This window comes from Medicago sativa, chromosome 2 (assembly GCF_051527215.1).
Source record: "Medicago sativa cultivar Bolivia chromosome 2, Bolivia_mono, whole genome shotgun sequence".
Lineage (NCBI taxonomy): Eukaryota > Viridiplantae > Streptophyta > Magnoliopsida > Fabales > Fabaceae > Medicago > Medicago sativa.
Window position 1 is genome coordinate 53,718,773 of NC_140750.1, and position 16,475 is coordinate 53,735,247.

General features: G+C 31.5%; 2 protein-coding genes, 2 long non-coding RNA genes and 1 pseudogene across 5 annotated transcripts; 2 read left to right on the forward strand and 3 right to left on the reverse strand.

The window, feature by feature from the left end:
- Window positions 1–122: 122 nt before the first annotated feature.
- Window positions 123–781, reverse strand: LOC146948896 (putative E3 ubiquitin-protein ligase ZFP1). Its single transcript, XM_085748447.1, has 3 exons — window positions 719–781; window positions 399–566; window positions 123–266 (listed from the first exon to the last, which is right to left on the reverse strand). The coding sequence occupies exons 1-3, from the start codon at window positions 779–781 to the stop codon at window positions 123–125; spliced, it is 375 nt and encodes a 124-aa protein (XP_085604573.1).
- A 1,084-nt stretch (window positions 782–1,865) lies between these two features.
- Window positions 1,866–2,162, forward strand: LOC146948897 (SKP1-like protein 14). The gene has a single exon (XM_085748448.1). The coding sequence runs from the start codon at window positions 1,866–1,868 to the stop codon at window positions 2,160–2,162; it is 297 nt and encodes a 98-aa protein (XP_085604574.1).
- A 1,724-nt stretch (window positions 2,163–3,886) lies between these two features.
- LOC146948898 (uncharacterized) lies at window positions 3,887–5,262 on the forward strand. The gene is made up of 2 exons (XR_015025367.1): window positions 3,887–4,197; window positions 4,800–5,262. It is a non-coding gene; the product is annotated as an uncharacterized LOC146948898 (long non-coding RNA).
- Window positions 5,263–6,081: 819 nt separating this feature from the next.
- Window positions 6,082–7,135, reverse strand: LOC146948899 (protein FAR1-RELATED SEQUENCE 5-like; annotated as a pseudogene).
- A 3,516-nt stretch (window positions 7,136–10,651) lies between these two features.
- Window positions 10,652–14,876, reverse strand: LOC146948900 (uncharacterized). Of its 2 annotated transcripts, XR_015027061.1 has the most exons (6): window positions 14,448–14,876; window positions 13,964–14,079; window positions 13,246–13,713; window positions 12,615–12,678; window positions 12,354–12,484; window positions 10,652–10,957 (listed from the first exon to the last, which is right to left on the reverse strand). It is a non-coding gene; the product is annotated as an uncharacterized LOC146948900 (long non-coding RNA). The 2 variants fall into 2 exon arrangements; XR_015027062.1 differs by lacking the exons at window positions 12,615–12,678; window positions 13,246–13,713.
- Window positions 14,877–16,475: the final 1,599 nt, after the last annotated feature.

Here is a 16,475-nt window from a genome sequence, read left to right on the forward strand (position 1 = left end):
AGTTCTGGTGCCCAACAAGGACATAACAATATAAATATATGAATTATGTTCAAAATTAAATTATCCAAGAAATAAATAATAAGAAATTAAAGGATATGCATGCATGAAAAATTCATCAATTCCTATGCATCCTCTTCTAAATTCAAAGCTTCTAATTTGCACATGGGGCAGCTATTCTTCAAAAGCAACCATTCTGCTATGCAATCAAAATGGTATTCATGAACACATTGAATAATTCCAATTTTTTCCCCATTCTTGAACACCTCCTATCCAATTAATAAGGAAAAAATAATTAGTACCTCACCAAAAATACATCGATAAGTTTGACTTTGAAATATAAAGTAAAAAAAGTTCTAAGAATATTGATTGAAATGGAACTTGTTTCGAAAAGGTCACACCTGGCATATTACGCAAGAACCAGTTTCTTGATCGTTAGAAGGTGACTCCTCCAAATTAGTAGCAACTGGACTTGGTGAATAAATTTTTGTCTTCAACTGATTCACAATTGTCTCCTTTGGTAAACCCGTGTTTGCAATACAAATCCTTTCAAGATATGCAACAACTTCCTATTGTAAAAAATTCCAAGTGTAATTATTTTTTATTTTTCATATAATCTCTAAATTTCACTATCACATGCTGCCATGCATCATGTATGTCTACATTGATAGGACAAATACAATTGTTATATATATGTATGTATATATGTGTATATTGTTACCTCAAGAGACTGGTCGCTCAAGTCCAAACTCATATCTTCATCTTGGTAAAGCATATTTTCCATTTGCTCAATCAAAGAAATATACTACATAGAAATGAAGTTCAATTAATAAGTTCATCATACATGAACACAATGTGTAAAGACAATATATATATATAGAGGCAGGATATTTTGACTCCAAGAATAAGTGTGATAACTAACTCTAAATCATAGCCTTTAATTCTAATATCGATTAATGGCTTAGATTGATTTATAATATTGATATGGTAGACTTTAATTTCATTCTCTACTGGAGTCAACACTCATCACTACAAAACAATAAACGTCTTTTAATTGGTTTGATATTTTTTTTTTTGTGCGAAGGAATTGATTATTTTTTTTATCCTTCTCCCTTTGCTTTTTTTTCCCTTACTTTAAAAAATTGCATGTTTACAAAAAAAAAGTTACATAATTACATAATTCGTACCTTAGCTCCTATAATTACATAATTCATATCTTAACTCTTATAAGAAAGTATTATTAATCCCTTAAAAAAAGTTTTATTAATTAAAGTGACACTAATATTATTGTATTTATCTACTTGAATTTGCTCCCATTACTGTCAAATTCTTATCAATAAATGACAACTTACTACAAATACGGTTAACACAATAGGTTTTAATTATATAAATAAACTAACTTTAAAATAAAAAATTATATAATTTTTTTTTTAAACATGATAGTCGGGTTTGTACTTTGATACTTTTAAAATTATATCCTTTCAAAAAAAAAAAAAAAACACTATAAGCCTTTTATGATACCACAAATTTACTCTTACAAAATCGCCTTTTTTTAGGTAAACATACTCTTACAAAATACACTTGTAACGTGAACAGTGCACTTATATAAACTTCATTAAAACTTTATTTTTGTTGTACGTGGGAATTTAGTTCTTTTCAATATATACATATAAAAAGACTCCAATTAATTATTTATCTTTGAGGAGGTCATTGTTATCATTTTAATGTGTATACCTATAGTCACGTCACTCTTTATCTATATAATCAATGCTTCTTCATCCCCAATAAGAAAATATCAATTTCTCCTTTTTTCTCTCCTAATATTCATTTTCACTCTTTGTCTCTCTTCCATTCTCTCTCCATCAAAAATGGAGAAAGAAGCATCATCCCCTTCAAAATCCTCAAAGAGGATCTCGGGCGACGGTGACTTGTTTGAGATAGAAGTTGCAATAGCAAAGCCGATGAAAACAGTACAAGCTTTCATCGAAGAAGATGAGAATGCTGCCATCATTCATTTGTCGAATGTGGCAAGCAAGTATTTGGCTATGATTGTTGAGTATTGTATGAAGGAAATCACTGGAGAGATTACCGAGGATTTTGAAGCTGGGTTTGTGAAAGAAATTGACAACAAAGAGTTGAAGGTCCTCTTGCTTGCAAAATACTAAATGAATTGACAATTTCATTAAATGTGTTACAAGTAAAAGGACCTTCAACTCTTCGTTTTCAATTTCTTTCACAAACCCAGCTTCAAAATCCTCGGTAATCTCTCTGGTGATTACCTTCTTACAATACTCAAAAATCATAGCAAGATCCTTGCTTGCCACATTCGGCAAAGGAATGATGGCATCATTCACATCTTTTTTGATGAAAGCATGTACAGTTTTCATCGGCTTTGCTATTGCAACTTCCCAAACAAGTCACCGTCAGTTGTTTTCAACGAGATCCTCTTTGAAAATTTTCAAGGGGATGATGCTTCATTCTCCATTTTTGATGGAGAGAGAATGGAAGAGAGACAAATAGTGAAAATGAATATTAGGAAACAAAAAGGAGTAATTGATATTTTTTGATTGGGGATGAAGAAGCATTGCATTTATAGATAAAGAGTGACGTGACTACACGTATACACATTAAAACGATAACAATGACCTCCTCAAAGATAAATAATTAATTGGAGTTTTTTTATATGTACTGAAAAGAACTAAATTTCCACGTAGAACAAAAATAGTTTTATTGGAGCTAATATAAGTGCACCGTTCATGTTACAAGTCGATTTTGTAATAGTATGTTGCCTAAAAAAAATCAATTTTGTAAGAGTAAATTAGTGGTAAAATCTTATAGTTTTAGTTTTTTTTTTCAATGGATAGTTTTAGTTATTTGGTTTAAATTGGCAAACTAATTTTAAATCAAGCTAATATATAAATAGTATCAAAGTATAAGCTCCACTATAATGTTATAGTTTATATATATATATATATATATATATATATATATATATATATATATATATATATTTTATTTTGAAGTTAGTTTATTTGTATAATAAAAACCTATCATGTTAACCGTATTTATAGTAAATTGTCATTTATTGATATGAATTTGACCGTAATAGGAGAGAATTCAAGGAGATAAATACAATAATATTAGTGTCACTTTAATTAATAATATTTCTTTTGAAGGGATTAATAATACTTTCTTATAGGAGCTAAGGTACAAATTATGTAATTAAAGCCAACCGTAAGAAAACAATATTTAGAATTAGTGTGGGACAAACTTTTAATAAAAAAATATTTAAAATAATGAAAGTGGGTGTAGATAAGTGAGTTGGGTGTAAACAATTTGATAAAACTTATAAAAATGAGTGTCAATAATCTAGTGGGCGTAAGTTATTAACTTACACCTTAATAATTTTAGGTGGGTGTAGCTAGCTAATTTAAACCTTAGTGTTTTTAAGTGAGTGTAAATTGGAAGACTTCCGCGCGCGCGCGCGCGCCCACACACACACACACACACACACACACACATATATATATATAGGGATTTGCTAGAACACACCCACTAGTTTATATGTGGGAGTGTTTTAGCAAGCTACACCTTAAGGTGTATTTAACTACTTTTTAGTTATAATTTGCTAAAACACACCTTCTAAAAAATAAGTGGGTGTATCCTAGCAAATGTCTATAGGAGTTGCTAACATACACCCACTTATTTTTTAGAAGGTGTGTTTTAGCAACATTCACCTTAAGGTGTATTTAACAACTTTTTAGTTATATCTTTGCTAAAACACACCTTAATAAAAACTAGTGGGTGTATCCTAGCAAACCCCATATATATATATATATATATATATATAGAGAACATATCTAATGAGAATGAGTATATTATGTGAGAATGTGAGAATGGTTTATTAGCCATTAGATTAAAAAGTAAAGGCTGAGATTAAAAGTGAGTATCTTAACCAAATCTCACTCAATTTGCTTTACGTTTTTCTTTTTCTTTCTACGCTTCAGCTTTTCTTCTTCCTGAGATGCGTTTTCTTCTTTACCCCCTCAACAACGTTTTTCTTCGGCGACCCCAACCTTCACCGAGATGCCGCCATCTTCCACCACTGATTTGAGGTGCCGCCGCCACCTTCCTACACCCATACGGTCGCAACCCTCTTCTCCGGCGACCCCAACCTCCGGCTACGACCTACCTCCGACGGTCATCTCTCTCTTTCTATCTCTATCTCCCTACTCGATACAGTTAAATTCTTTCCTCAAAATGATTTAACACAACTGAGCAAATTAGCTTCCAAAACCAATGGATCTCTCCTCCTCTTTCAATCAATTCATTTATTTTTGGTTTTATTTTGAAGGGGATTTATTTATATTTAATAATTTTCCAGAATTGAAGAATTAGCTTTATATGGTCCCTAATATGATTATTTGTGTTGTTAGAGCAATTTGGAGCATTCTGTTGGCAGTTGTGTGCTTACTGGTGTATTGGTTCTTAATAAAATTGATTGTTAAAAAAAAGAAAAAAAAGAGCAATTTTGAGTTGTTACACAATTGGTGATTTCACTTTTTTATGTATGTGTTGCTTGAGTTTCTTTGGTACTGTGTTTGAGTTGTTACAAAATGTATTTTAGAGGTATGCAACTACTATGTTATTGTTGAAACATGTAGCCTACAAAATCATTGGAGTCCTAATTAAGAGGCTGTATGTTGGATTGTTAGTTTTATGAAGTTTTGCACTGTTAATTGATAGAAAAGTTGGACATGGTTTCTGAATGTTGTTGCTTGTACTCTTGTTTATAATTGCAGGGACATGGGAGATATTTGAATTTCATTGTGGTTTGGAAGGATCATCAAGTGTGAGGAAAGGGGCATGGCTTAAAGGAACTGGATTGCTGTTTATGGCTTAGGAGACTTATTTCTCACAGTATGTGTTGGTTTTTAGCTCTGGTACGCTGCTGTTGGGACTGTCGGAGCTGTTGTTGAGGCAACTGTATGCTCGGCTGGGTTTGGAGGTTACAACATTGTTATTGCTGTTTTGGTTTCTTCTACCTATTTAACCCCTAAGTATAGTTTTGCATCAGGATTAGTTTTGGTTTCGGGTGGTTTTTTTTTTTGGAATTATGTTGTATCGGTTGTTTGTTTGTTGGGATTTCGGTGTTTCGCATATATACGGCACCTGATGTTATTAGTTCATTTTCGTTTTTCCCGCGAGGGGTACTATTTATAGTACAAACTCGACGAGAATAAATTTTCCCAATTCAAAAAAAAATATATCAATATTGTGTTTATTTGAAGTAGTTTAATTTCATTTTGGTATATAGTGAAGCACTTGCTGAGTGCAGAAAATTCACAGGTTTTTGAACAATAGTGCAGAAAATTAGAACCAAAAGCTGAGATGAAAAAATAACAAGCATCAGCCAAAAAAAGTAGCAGAAAGAAAATGCTAGAAACAACAAATAGTAGCAACAAAAAAACTGAAATTAGAACCAACATTATATATTAAATGCCTTGCACAAGAATTTCAAAAGGCTAAAAGAACTACAAAGCAGAAGCTGGCTTAGCATATCAACACCACCCAAAACGTGGGTGCCAAAAAGCGGACATATGAAGTGTATATTCAATATTGTTAACTAACAACAAGCCTAAAACAGAAAAACCAAACTTTCAACTGCATAACAGCTACCAAATAGCAGCTAAACGCACATCACAGAAGCCAATACATTTGTGCCACCAGTCACCAAAAAACACCTAACAAGTTACAAAGAACTTGAGTATATCGTTGTAGCATATAGTCATCATCTCTAAAATTAACTGAAATCAACTAATTGAAATTCAACAGCTCTAAGTAGCAGTTTCTTCAACAAAAAGAAAAAAAATAGCTTCTTCAACAAAAAGCAAAAAGGTCCCTATCTCCAATACCATGTTCCATTCCCTGCATATAAGAAAAACAATAATAAATATGAATTAACTATATCTTTAGAATAAGTGTGTGACTAAATACACAAAGTCTTGTTATCTTACCAAAAGCTATGAAGAGGATTTTGTGGGACAATTGTGACTATCATGGGATGCATATTGCTTGCAAGCTTTACAAAGCCTCGTTCTCTTTTTTTGTTGTTCCATTGAATGGTGCAAAAATCATAAAATACTTGTTTGTGCGGTATGTTGTGTCAAATGAAACCACATCTCCAAACAAAGAGTAATTTTTTCGACAAATTCCATCAGCCCAAAACACATGTTTCAACTTCCCTTCATTGTCAGCTACATAATCATAGAAGAATGAAGGATTTATCTCCTGTTTTCTTCTAAAATTATCAATGAACATATCTGCATCAGAGTCTTTGATCAATTCTTTCAAATTTCTTGAATAGTTTTGCAAATCTCTTTGTGTGCATCCTATATTTTCGTAACTTCCGACCTGCTCCTTCATTATTTGATAACTTTTTGAAGTCCCCACATTAGCTCTATTGCAGGAAAACAATATATTCTTATGAACACTAGTTACATTTCTTGCTGATCTTAGGAATTGTCTCTTTGAAGGTGAGACTAGCCCATGTGAATGACCTTCATAAAAGTTTGAGACTTCATATTTACCATCAATAGTTCTCTTCAAAACAAGTCTTGCGTTACATCCCTCCCGTGTCAATTTTCTTTTTCTACTTTTAGACAAACTATTTTCAGCAATAAGCAATTGTGGCTTGTCTACCTTTTTTTCCCTCTTTAAAACCCTCTTTTGAGCAAAGAAAATATTTCCATTTGACACCATCTTTATCTTTCGTTTTAGTCGAATTACGCACACTAAAACCAGCAACATAAGCATAAGCTTTATAAAAATCACCTCCTTCTTCTAAAGTATCAAATACCTTGCCAATCACGGGTTTGAGGTCATCCTCACACGTAGGAATCCATTCCACCGACGTATTTTTTGGATCATTACCGTCTTTCGACGGTGAGGGTAAATCGACTTCATTATCATCTAACTCCATAAAATTAATCCTAAAAAAAATAAAAACAACAAATAAATTATTACTAAATTGAACATAGCTAAAAAGATGTCGAAAACATATGTTATAAAAAGATGGTCAAATCAAAGATGAACAATATATTGGAAATATGAACAAACTAGAATGCTAAAATAAATAGTAATAATAAAATGAGCAAAGCCATGCCTAATCATAAAAAAATAAATAAACTGACAAAACACGACACATGAACAAAGCATGCATAATAATATAACTAGCAACATGCATAATAATAACTAGCAACAACAATTTAGGTTCGGAGCAGGGACGGACCCACGTGTAGGGTCCTGTGGGCCTGGGCCCTCACTAGTTTTAAAGAACCAAAATAAATACTAGTATACTACCCACACACTTCCTAATGATCAGATAGTAGTGTGATCAACAACTTTGATAAGGTAATAATGACTCACACCAAGTTATAAATTAAATAAACCAATTAATAATAAGACTACTTTTTACCAAATCCCCAAATTGAAATAAACATGAAAGCAACTCTAATTTTATACCGTGAGAGCGAGAAGAAGCATTAACAACAGGAACAGGCATAGAAAAATTAGAAAGTGAGAAAATAAGAGATATTTTAATTGACATTCAAAATGAGAAAATAATTCAACGTTTTAAAAAATAGAGATATTTTAATTGACAATCAAAATGAGAAAATAATTCAATGTTTTCAAAATATGAGGAAACTGTAGAGAAAAATTGTGATGTACTTCCTCCTGTCACATTTATAAATAAAGAATAACTTTTTAGATTCATTAAATAATCAATGTATCGGGTCTATAAATGTGACTAGATACATTAATTATTCAATGAACATAAAAAGTTTTTGCTTATAATTGTGATCGGATGGAGTAATAAAGTCTTAGGTTTCTTTCTTTCTGATGATGTCTTCGTCTAATCCCCCCTTTTTTTTTATACTTGATTTTTTTATTGAATATATTTTGGAATATGTAGCTTCGTTGCTACCTCTCGGTTGGCCTGCACTACTAAAAATTCCTGGGTCCGTCCCTGGTTCGGAGCATTGCATAATAATATCTGCTGGCAACATGCATAATAATAACTAGTAACAATCAAAATATTAAGATATAGAAATAAGGAATGGTTGTTCAAAAGAAATAAAAAATGGCTGAATTAAGTGTACCTGAAACGAGAACAGTGGAAGGTAGAGAGACAAGGTAAGAAGATGTGGAATACAAAGAGACACGGTGAGAAGAAGGAGAAGATTTAGGGCGGGAGTTATTTCTGATTGTGGAGGAGAGAGAATTGAATGGCACATGACATTGTCACATGACTCACTTAAGTGGTAATCTAATCTCAGCCATTCCTTTTAATCTGAAGGCTCACATTCATTCTCATCATTCTCATATAAATATATCATTCTCATATGATACATTCTCTCTCTATATATATATATATATATATATATATATATATATATATATATATATATATATATATATATATATATATATAAGTCATGTTAACTTGTGCCCTAAGGGCAAAGTTAAGGAATTTAAAATAGAATTAAGTAATAAATTTTATGTTGAAAAGATAACTTTTGAAGCTTTCAAGACATTGAATGCACAATTTTTAAGAAAAAACTTCTACTTTTGGTTCCTTAACTTATACCCCAAGGGCACAAATTAACATTTCCCTATATATTTGCTAGAAGACACCTTTTATGAATGTGTCTTTTACCCTCAAAAAAAAAAAAAAAAAATGAATGTGTCTTTTAGCAAGTTATTCTATGAGCATTTGCTAAAAGACACCAACTAATTTTTATGAAGGTGTCTTTTAGCAAAGTTATAACTAAAAGTGGAAATCACACCTTGAGGTGTAGATTGCTAAAAGACACCTTCATGGGTGGCTTCTAGCAAAACCTATATATATATATATATATATATATATATATATATATATATATATATATATATATGTGTGTGTGTGTGTGTGTGTGTGTGTGTGTGTGTGTGTGTTCTTACTTCATATGACATGCCGAATATGTCCAAGTTCATATCTTGATGTTGGAGAGCCAGATTTTCCACTTCCTCAATCAACGAGACATCCTACGTACAAATGAAGTTCAGTTAATAAATACACTATTCTTGTCTACATTGATAGGAAACTACAATTTTAATATTTATATATGTTTTTAGCAGTATTTAAAAAAAAAAATGGTGTTGCTAATATTCCTCGTATGTTCTTACCTCATATGGCATCTCGTTAATGTCAAAACGCATGTCTCGATGTTGGTCAACCAGATTTTCTGGCTCCTCATTCAAAGAAACATCCTACATATAAATGAGAATCAATTAATAAGGAAGCAAATATATCCTGGTAAAAAAAAATCAATAAGTTTATGCAAATACATTGATTTTATTTTAATCATTCTTTTTAAAAAGTAACAAGATCAAAGTGCCTTCACATAAAATTTTGAAGAAGATAAAACAATATTAAGAGTCACTAAATTTTGTGAAGAGACAATTAATGGAATATATGTTAGCTATTTCTAATTTGTATATTTTCATAATTTTCTAGCAGGAAAGAAATATTACATTTTCCCGGACATAGAGAAAGGGATTAAAACTTCGACGGTCGAGAGTTGTGTTGATCACGACTCCATTAGAAATCTGAAGACCTGTTTGTTCATGGATTGTAGCACCACCTAGAGGATTGGATAGAGCTTGATGCATTGCAATTGTTGGATGACGATAGTTATGGTGTTGTGGGCGTATAGGTTGAGGACGAATAACCCTAACACCATTTCTATAGCCAATAGTTCCATGATGATACCTTTGGTAAGCTATACTCTCCCTCTCTAATGAACTTCCATTTATATTGGGTGCTACAAAATGATAGTGAATTAGTCAAACAAACTTAACTCAACGAACATAACAATTTAAAATAAATACTCCCTCTATTTTAAAATATATGTAAAAATTGATCAATAGTTGATAAATTTGGTTTAAAATTTGTACTAAATATATCAACTTTTATTGATCTATTTTTTTCTTATACATACAAACTTACTCACATCACACATGGGGAACATGTAACCATTTAAACACAATCTTGGGCCTAATTAAGTTTTATTAAAACAAATCTTTGGATAATTTTCTTTTGCTTTTTATTCATTTTTTTTCATATCTTTTCACAAATAATTATACGTGTGTTTTCTAAAACTTCAATTACATGCACTACTACAAAATACCCCCTTTAATAGCACTTATTTTGGCTCTTAATAGCGCTTCTCAAGCGCTAAGAAAGCCCCCGCTATAAAAGGTCAGGAGCCTATAATAGCGCTTTCCAAAAGCTATTAAATAGCTATGTTTCGATAGCGCTTTCTGAAAAGCGCTAATAAAGCCTTATTTTATGCTATTTTTAGACAGATGTTTCTTAGCGTTTTCCGAAAAGCGCTATCTTAATTACCCCCTTTTATTAGCGCTTTCAGAAAAGCGCTAATAAAGCCTTATTTTATGCTATTTTTAGACAGATGTTTCTTAGCATTTTCCGAAAAGCGCTATCTTAATTACCCCTTTTATTAGCACTTTCAGAAAAGCGCTAATAAAAGTCCCTATTATTTTTAAATTACATCCACAACTGAAAGCATCTGTCAACCAGACAAAAAATATGTAAAATCAGAAACATTAGTAATCCATTAATATAAATAAACAATAATGTGTTGATAAAAAACTTAATTACACATGATATCTAATGTACACTTACATAAAAATGCAAAGTTCGTGCACAATACGTATATATGAACGATAACAAACCTAAAGTAACTAACAAAACCTTGGTTTTTTTTCTCCAATTTTCCATACAAATTGGAACCTCCCGACGAACGATGACTCCAATGTGACGAACGATGACTCCAATGCAGCTGACAAAACCTTGGCTTTCTTCCCCAACTGGTTGACCTCGAGAATTCTAACGAACCTGAAGTAAGATTGCAAGGTAGACAAAATGATTTCAGCAATGCATCAACAAATCCAAAAACTCTCCATAAGGGACATGACATTGTGAACAAATTCCATAAAGAATACATATTCTTTTACACCCCCCTCAAATGTCAAATGTTTTATTCTTACAACTACTCAAATTAAAGTCAACTAATTTACCAGATATAAGTCCTCTCTTTATCATATTCAAATTTTGATTATGTATTTATTATGTCACTTAGCAAACACATATGACAAATCCTCTTTTTCTTAGGTAGTATACATATGCCAATTGTGAAAAACTTACTCACTCCAATGTAGGGGTGTAGCCAAGAAATAAACATCACAGGCAGCAAGTTTAAAAGACATAATCTAAAAGTGTCAATCTTAATGCATAATTTTAAAAGTGTCAATCTTTAAGCAATGCCATGTTAGAATTGGCAATACGGGTCTACATTTGAGGTGTTGTACAAGGATTTCTACAAGGTGTTACACAAAGATTTATGTTATGTGTAGACAAAGTGGCAAGAACAATTTGGCAATCCAACCTAATTTCCATCCACTTCTATCACACTATAGGCACAAAGTGTGTTTCTTTAATCTCATTGATTGAATGTGAGAAAACTGAATGAAGAACTATACAGGTTTCCACTATATATGCAGCAAAAAACTAACACACGATACAACTTAGCAGTTAGCACTAACCAAATATTAAGTGAAAGTAGTTATATGTGCACTTTGTAACTACTAACTCCCTATACATTCGACTAGAAAAACTCCCTATACATTGACACATTTATTATTAATAAAAAATTTAATGACTAAAACAAATTGTCTTATGTGATAAAACAAGTATATGAAAGCCAAATTGTCTTATTTGATTTTTATAATCAAATGCTATGATTCTGCATTATACCATCCAAAATGCAGCTCTCATTATGGCTAAAACAAACAGTAAAAAGTACAAACTCAATATCATGACTGAGACTAACACACACGCACTAGATAGATAGTTAGGAATATCTTAAGGTGTAAAACTAGGAATTGTACAAGACTGAATAAAAGACCTATATAAACTTTCTAATTGGATTAGTGATTCTTTATTATTTATCCATACCTAGGTGTATTTAACTTCACCAATATTTTATAGCCATAAAGCAAATCATAAACAAGATGCCATGTAAGAATATGTGACAACAAGACAACCAAACAAGCAACTATGACTTACCTACAATAAGGTCCACACAAATATTTCTTTACATACAAAATAAGAAAGCAACAACTAGAGAGAAAAAATTAACAACACAGGGTTCCTAAGATAAGAAACAAAAACAAAAATGAAGGAGCATAGATGTAGGACCTCAAAAATACATGGACTGCAGCAGAAAACAAACCTGAAAGCATACCAACATACCCCTACAAACACAGCTGACGCAGCCCAAACTGCTAGCAACCAAATCACCATATCATAGCAGAAAAACACATTGATTTGTAGCTACCTAGACCCCAACCGCTCCGAACAGAACTGCAAAAGCCAAGTACCCTGCTACAATTACCAAGATAATACAACCCCAACAATATTTTCAACAAGTCCATAGCCAAACAAAAACAATGTAAGAAAAGAAACTGTTCAGAAACCAAATTTGAACTCACACCTTTATTTAAGATAGTTGTATTAAAAATATACATTTATCTTGATCACATAACTTGTTGGATATCCTGAAATTACAACAAATTCTTACATCCAATAAATCCAATACCAAACCAAGAGAAAAAAAGCAAACAAAAACATAACATATATAAGAACAAAAATGGATCAGCCTGCACCTAATCTCCTTTCAACTTATTTTTTAAGAATCTTCAAGAAATAACTTTAGTCACCTACAATACTTTTTCTTAATTATACCATCAACGTGTTAATGTGGCCATATTTATGGGGGGATCCAATTGATTGAATGTTAGAATTTGAATATAGCTATTTACAACAAGACACATGTTACAAAGGTAATTTGTGATTAGCTTATTAGAGGAATTCTTTTATAGTCTCGAGCGTAAATGAATAATGTTTGGGAAAACACACATCAAAAAAAATTAATAATGAAAAAAAAAATTGATAGTAAAATGATTTAGTATTTAAAAAAAAAATTATGTGTGGCCAAACACTATTCATTTGTGTTTGTGACTATGGAAGAATGCCTCTAGCTTATTAATATTTATACTAGAGCACTTTTATCAGTCAAGACTAGCATGACTTCATAAAGGTATAGAGCACTCAAAGTAGATTACCTCTACAACCACAACTTCATTTTCAATAGGATTCATTTACCACGTTGAATAAATCATTCTTCCACCAATTTTAAGTAAAGCGAATCCTGACATAATCAATATGTTGTTGAGATTGCTGCAATATAAGTCCCACTGATTCATTTCTATTCATTTAAGAAAACTTAACAGAAGCAGGCCATAGACTTTTAACTTTGGATTAGTCATCATTAATTAATGAACAGTCATGCATCATATAATTCACAAAATCAATACATTAATAATATAAATAACCACCACCAGAACAATTCAAAATGTATAATCTAATCAATATTTTGAAATTCATTCACTCACTTAAATCATATCATCTATAACTCATATATCTACTATCTAGAGAGAAGCTAAAAGAGTAAACTAACTCAAAATGTATTTTCCCTTCCTTGCTTGTACAGCTGATGTAACATTCACCTTAGTTAATTAGCTTATCCAATTCTATCATTAAACAATTGTCCATTAGTGCAATGACTACATAAATAAAGGATAATGAAAACAATTTTTTGTTATCTTCCTCAAAAATCAAAATAAATGAAGGGAGTAAGGGATCAAATATAATGATTTGTTAAGCAATTAAACCTCTATAATCGAGTTTTGGAAATACAAAATTAACTCAGTATAGTGTCTAATTAAAGAGACCACCCACAAATAAAGGAAAACTATAAAACTTTGCATCTCAAAATCTTACGGCAAACAAGAGGGCTGCAACCATAGCTTGAACTACTTGTTGAAGGAGAACTTGTATAACAAAGTCAGACACCAAAATCCTTTCATCCACATCTTATTTTGCATGTAATCTATAATCTTCAGCAAACAATCCCAAATCAACATAACAGCCAAAATAAACTAGGAGCTGACAAAAAGTCTCAAAAATCTCATGTATAATCACCAAATCTACTTTCACACACGCTCAAATCAAGAAAAAATTCTTTGATTTGATTTAGGAACAACCCAAAAAACCCAAAATTTGCACGAATTTCATATTACACGAAAACAAAAGGATTCAATAACAACAGTGGAAAACCCTAACACTTATTTGGGAATTGTTTAAATTCTGGAAAATTGAAACTCTCCATCACCTTGTTCTTCAAAAAAGTAACAACCTCAAATCAAATGAATCCAAGTGAGATTTTGAATTGTGAATCTATAAACAACAAATCCTTATAGCATACCTTGATTACTGATGCCGTGAGGGCTTGCCGTCGTCGTCCTCGTCGACCATGTTCAAAGGCAAATAGCTCCCTGTGTGGTGGTTTGACGAGATGGAGTTGAGAATAAAAAGAGATTGGACGAGATTGAGATCGGAACGATGAAGATGGAGGGTTTCACGAGATGGACTTTTGGTGGAGAGAAAGAGGAACGACGTGTATCATATTTTTCCTTTATTTATTAATTTATTGTTTTTTTTTCTATGCTCTGTAATAGCGTTTCTGTTAGAGCGCTAACAAATGGAGTTCAATAATATAGCGTTTTGGTTAAAGCGCTAACAAAGGAACTCCAATCATAGCGTTTTTACTAAAGCGCTATTATACCATTTCTTAATTATACCTTACAATAGCGCCCGATAGAAAACGCTAATAAAGGCTGTAGTGTCAACTTTTTAATAGCATTTTACTTAAAGCGCTATTAAATAAGTGCTATTAAAGCTCAAAATTGTAGTAGTGATGTTGTCAAATTATCAACATACATGACATCTAAATAACGAGAACAGATAAATAAAAGGATAACATAATTGTCAACTAATATTGGCATGCTCCTTCATACTAGACTTACCTGACATGGTCCTTGTATTGTCATGTTGTCCTACTCGATTGATTGGAGGGATACGTAACGGCATTGACGCAATATCCCTTACAGTAAGCCTATTAGTGTGTCTTCCCTTAGGAGGAGCAATAGAAGCATTACCAGCATCCATGAACCACTGCTTTTCAAAAATAAATCAAATTATTTTAAGTTTGTCAAGAAAAATGCATTATATTGCCGAGTCTTCATGATATGACCCTGATATTTAAAAAAAATGATATGACCCTAAGATTGTAAAACTTCTCATATTTTAGATATAGTACAAAATTTTGTAATTCTAAACTCTATTGTAGATCAGATCTAGCTTTTTAATATTTATAAAATATCAAAAACTCTCCACATATGTGATATAGTACTCAATTCATTTATTAAACGAGTAGATTGATAGATCGAAAAATATATATGAAAAAAATAAAAATTGATAGTAAAATACTTCTGTAAGTTTTCGTATTAAACGAGTAGCTTTATCAAGTTTGTGCTGCGTGAATTTAGAGGGATTTTTGATAATGGTGTTTTTTTTTTTTCAGTGAATTCAATATTTTTTAACTAACATACAATAATTTCAGTATTAACTATAGCATTGACGTATCCCATGTTGAAAGAAATAAACTAATTTACAGATATTTGAAGCTAAAGACGGGACAATATATACTTACAGTAGTGACGGCAGCACCCAATGGGTTTGTTCGTGACTGTGACAAGTTGAAAAGGTGAATAAACAATGAAAGATTGCAGAGAGAAACATAATGTGATATCTTATTTTTTATTTTAAAAATAAGCATATGGTTTTATCAAAAAGGTTTGTGCATATCATATTGTAATAAAGAGATGTATAATTATTTTTCGTATTTTAATTTTTTTATTTGGAATTTTAGTCAATTATATCCCTTCCCATAGAAATAGCAATAAAGAAAGTCAAACCCATATCAATAGCAATAAATGTAGTCAAATCATTGTAAAGAAAAAAGAAAAAGACAGTCAAATCCTTTGACACTTTTCAACATGTATATAAATAAGAGCGAATAACTTGTAGCAGGGGTGTTCGCGGTGCGGTTTGGTTCAGTTTTGAGCAAAAAAGTCATCCAAACAGCGAGATTAAAAAGCATGCGGTTTGGTTTGGTTCGGTTGATTTTTAAAAAGTCATCCAAACCAAACCAAACCAAACCAATGCAGTTTGGATTGGTTCGGTTTGTGCGGTTTATCGCGAGATAAAAAATATATTACATTAACTCTAATATTGCCAACTTGTTACAAAATAAACATAGGACATTTTATTTTGATGTTTATATGATAAAATATTAGGTAAAACTTATATCAAAATAGGTAAAATTAAGAAGAAACATTAGCATGAAACAAATTATTGGAAAGTAAAGAAAACAAATTCATCACTGGAAATG

Bases quoted from the DNA above. Each gene is read 5' to 3' on its own strand.
- LOC146948896 (XM_085748447.1), bottom strand. From the start codon at position 781: ATGGAAAATATGCTTTACCAAGATGAAGATATGAGTTTGGACTTGAGC. The intron at 567-718 runs GTAACAATATAC...TTTTTACAATAG, and splicing joins TGAGCGACCAGTCTCTTGAG to GAAGTTGTTGCATATCTTGA. The intron at 267-398 runs GTGTGACCTTTT...TTAATTGGATAG, and splicing joins GTTCTTGCGTAATATGCCAG to GAGGTGTTCAAGAATGGGGA.
- LOC146948897 (XM_085748448.1), top strand. From the start codon at position 1,866: ATGGAGAAAGAAGCATCATCCCCTTCAAAATCCTCAAAGAGGATCTCG.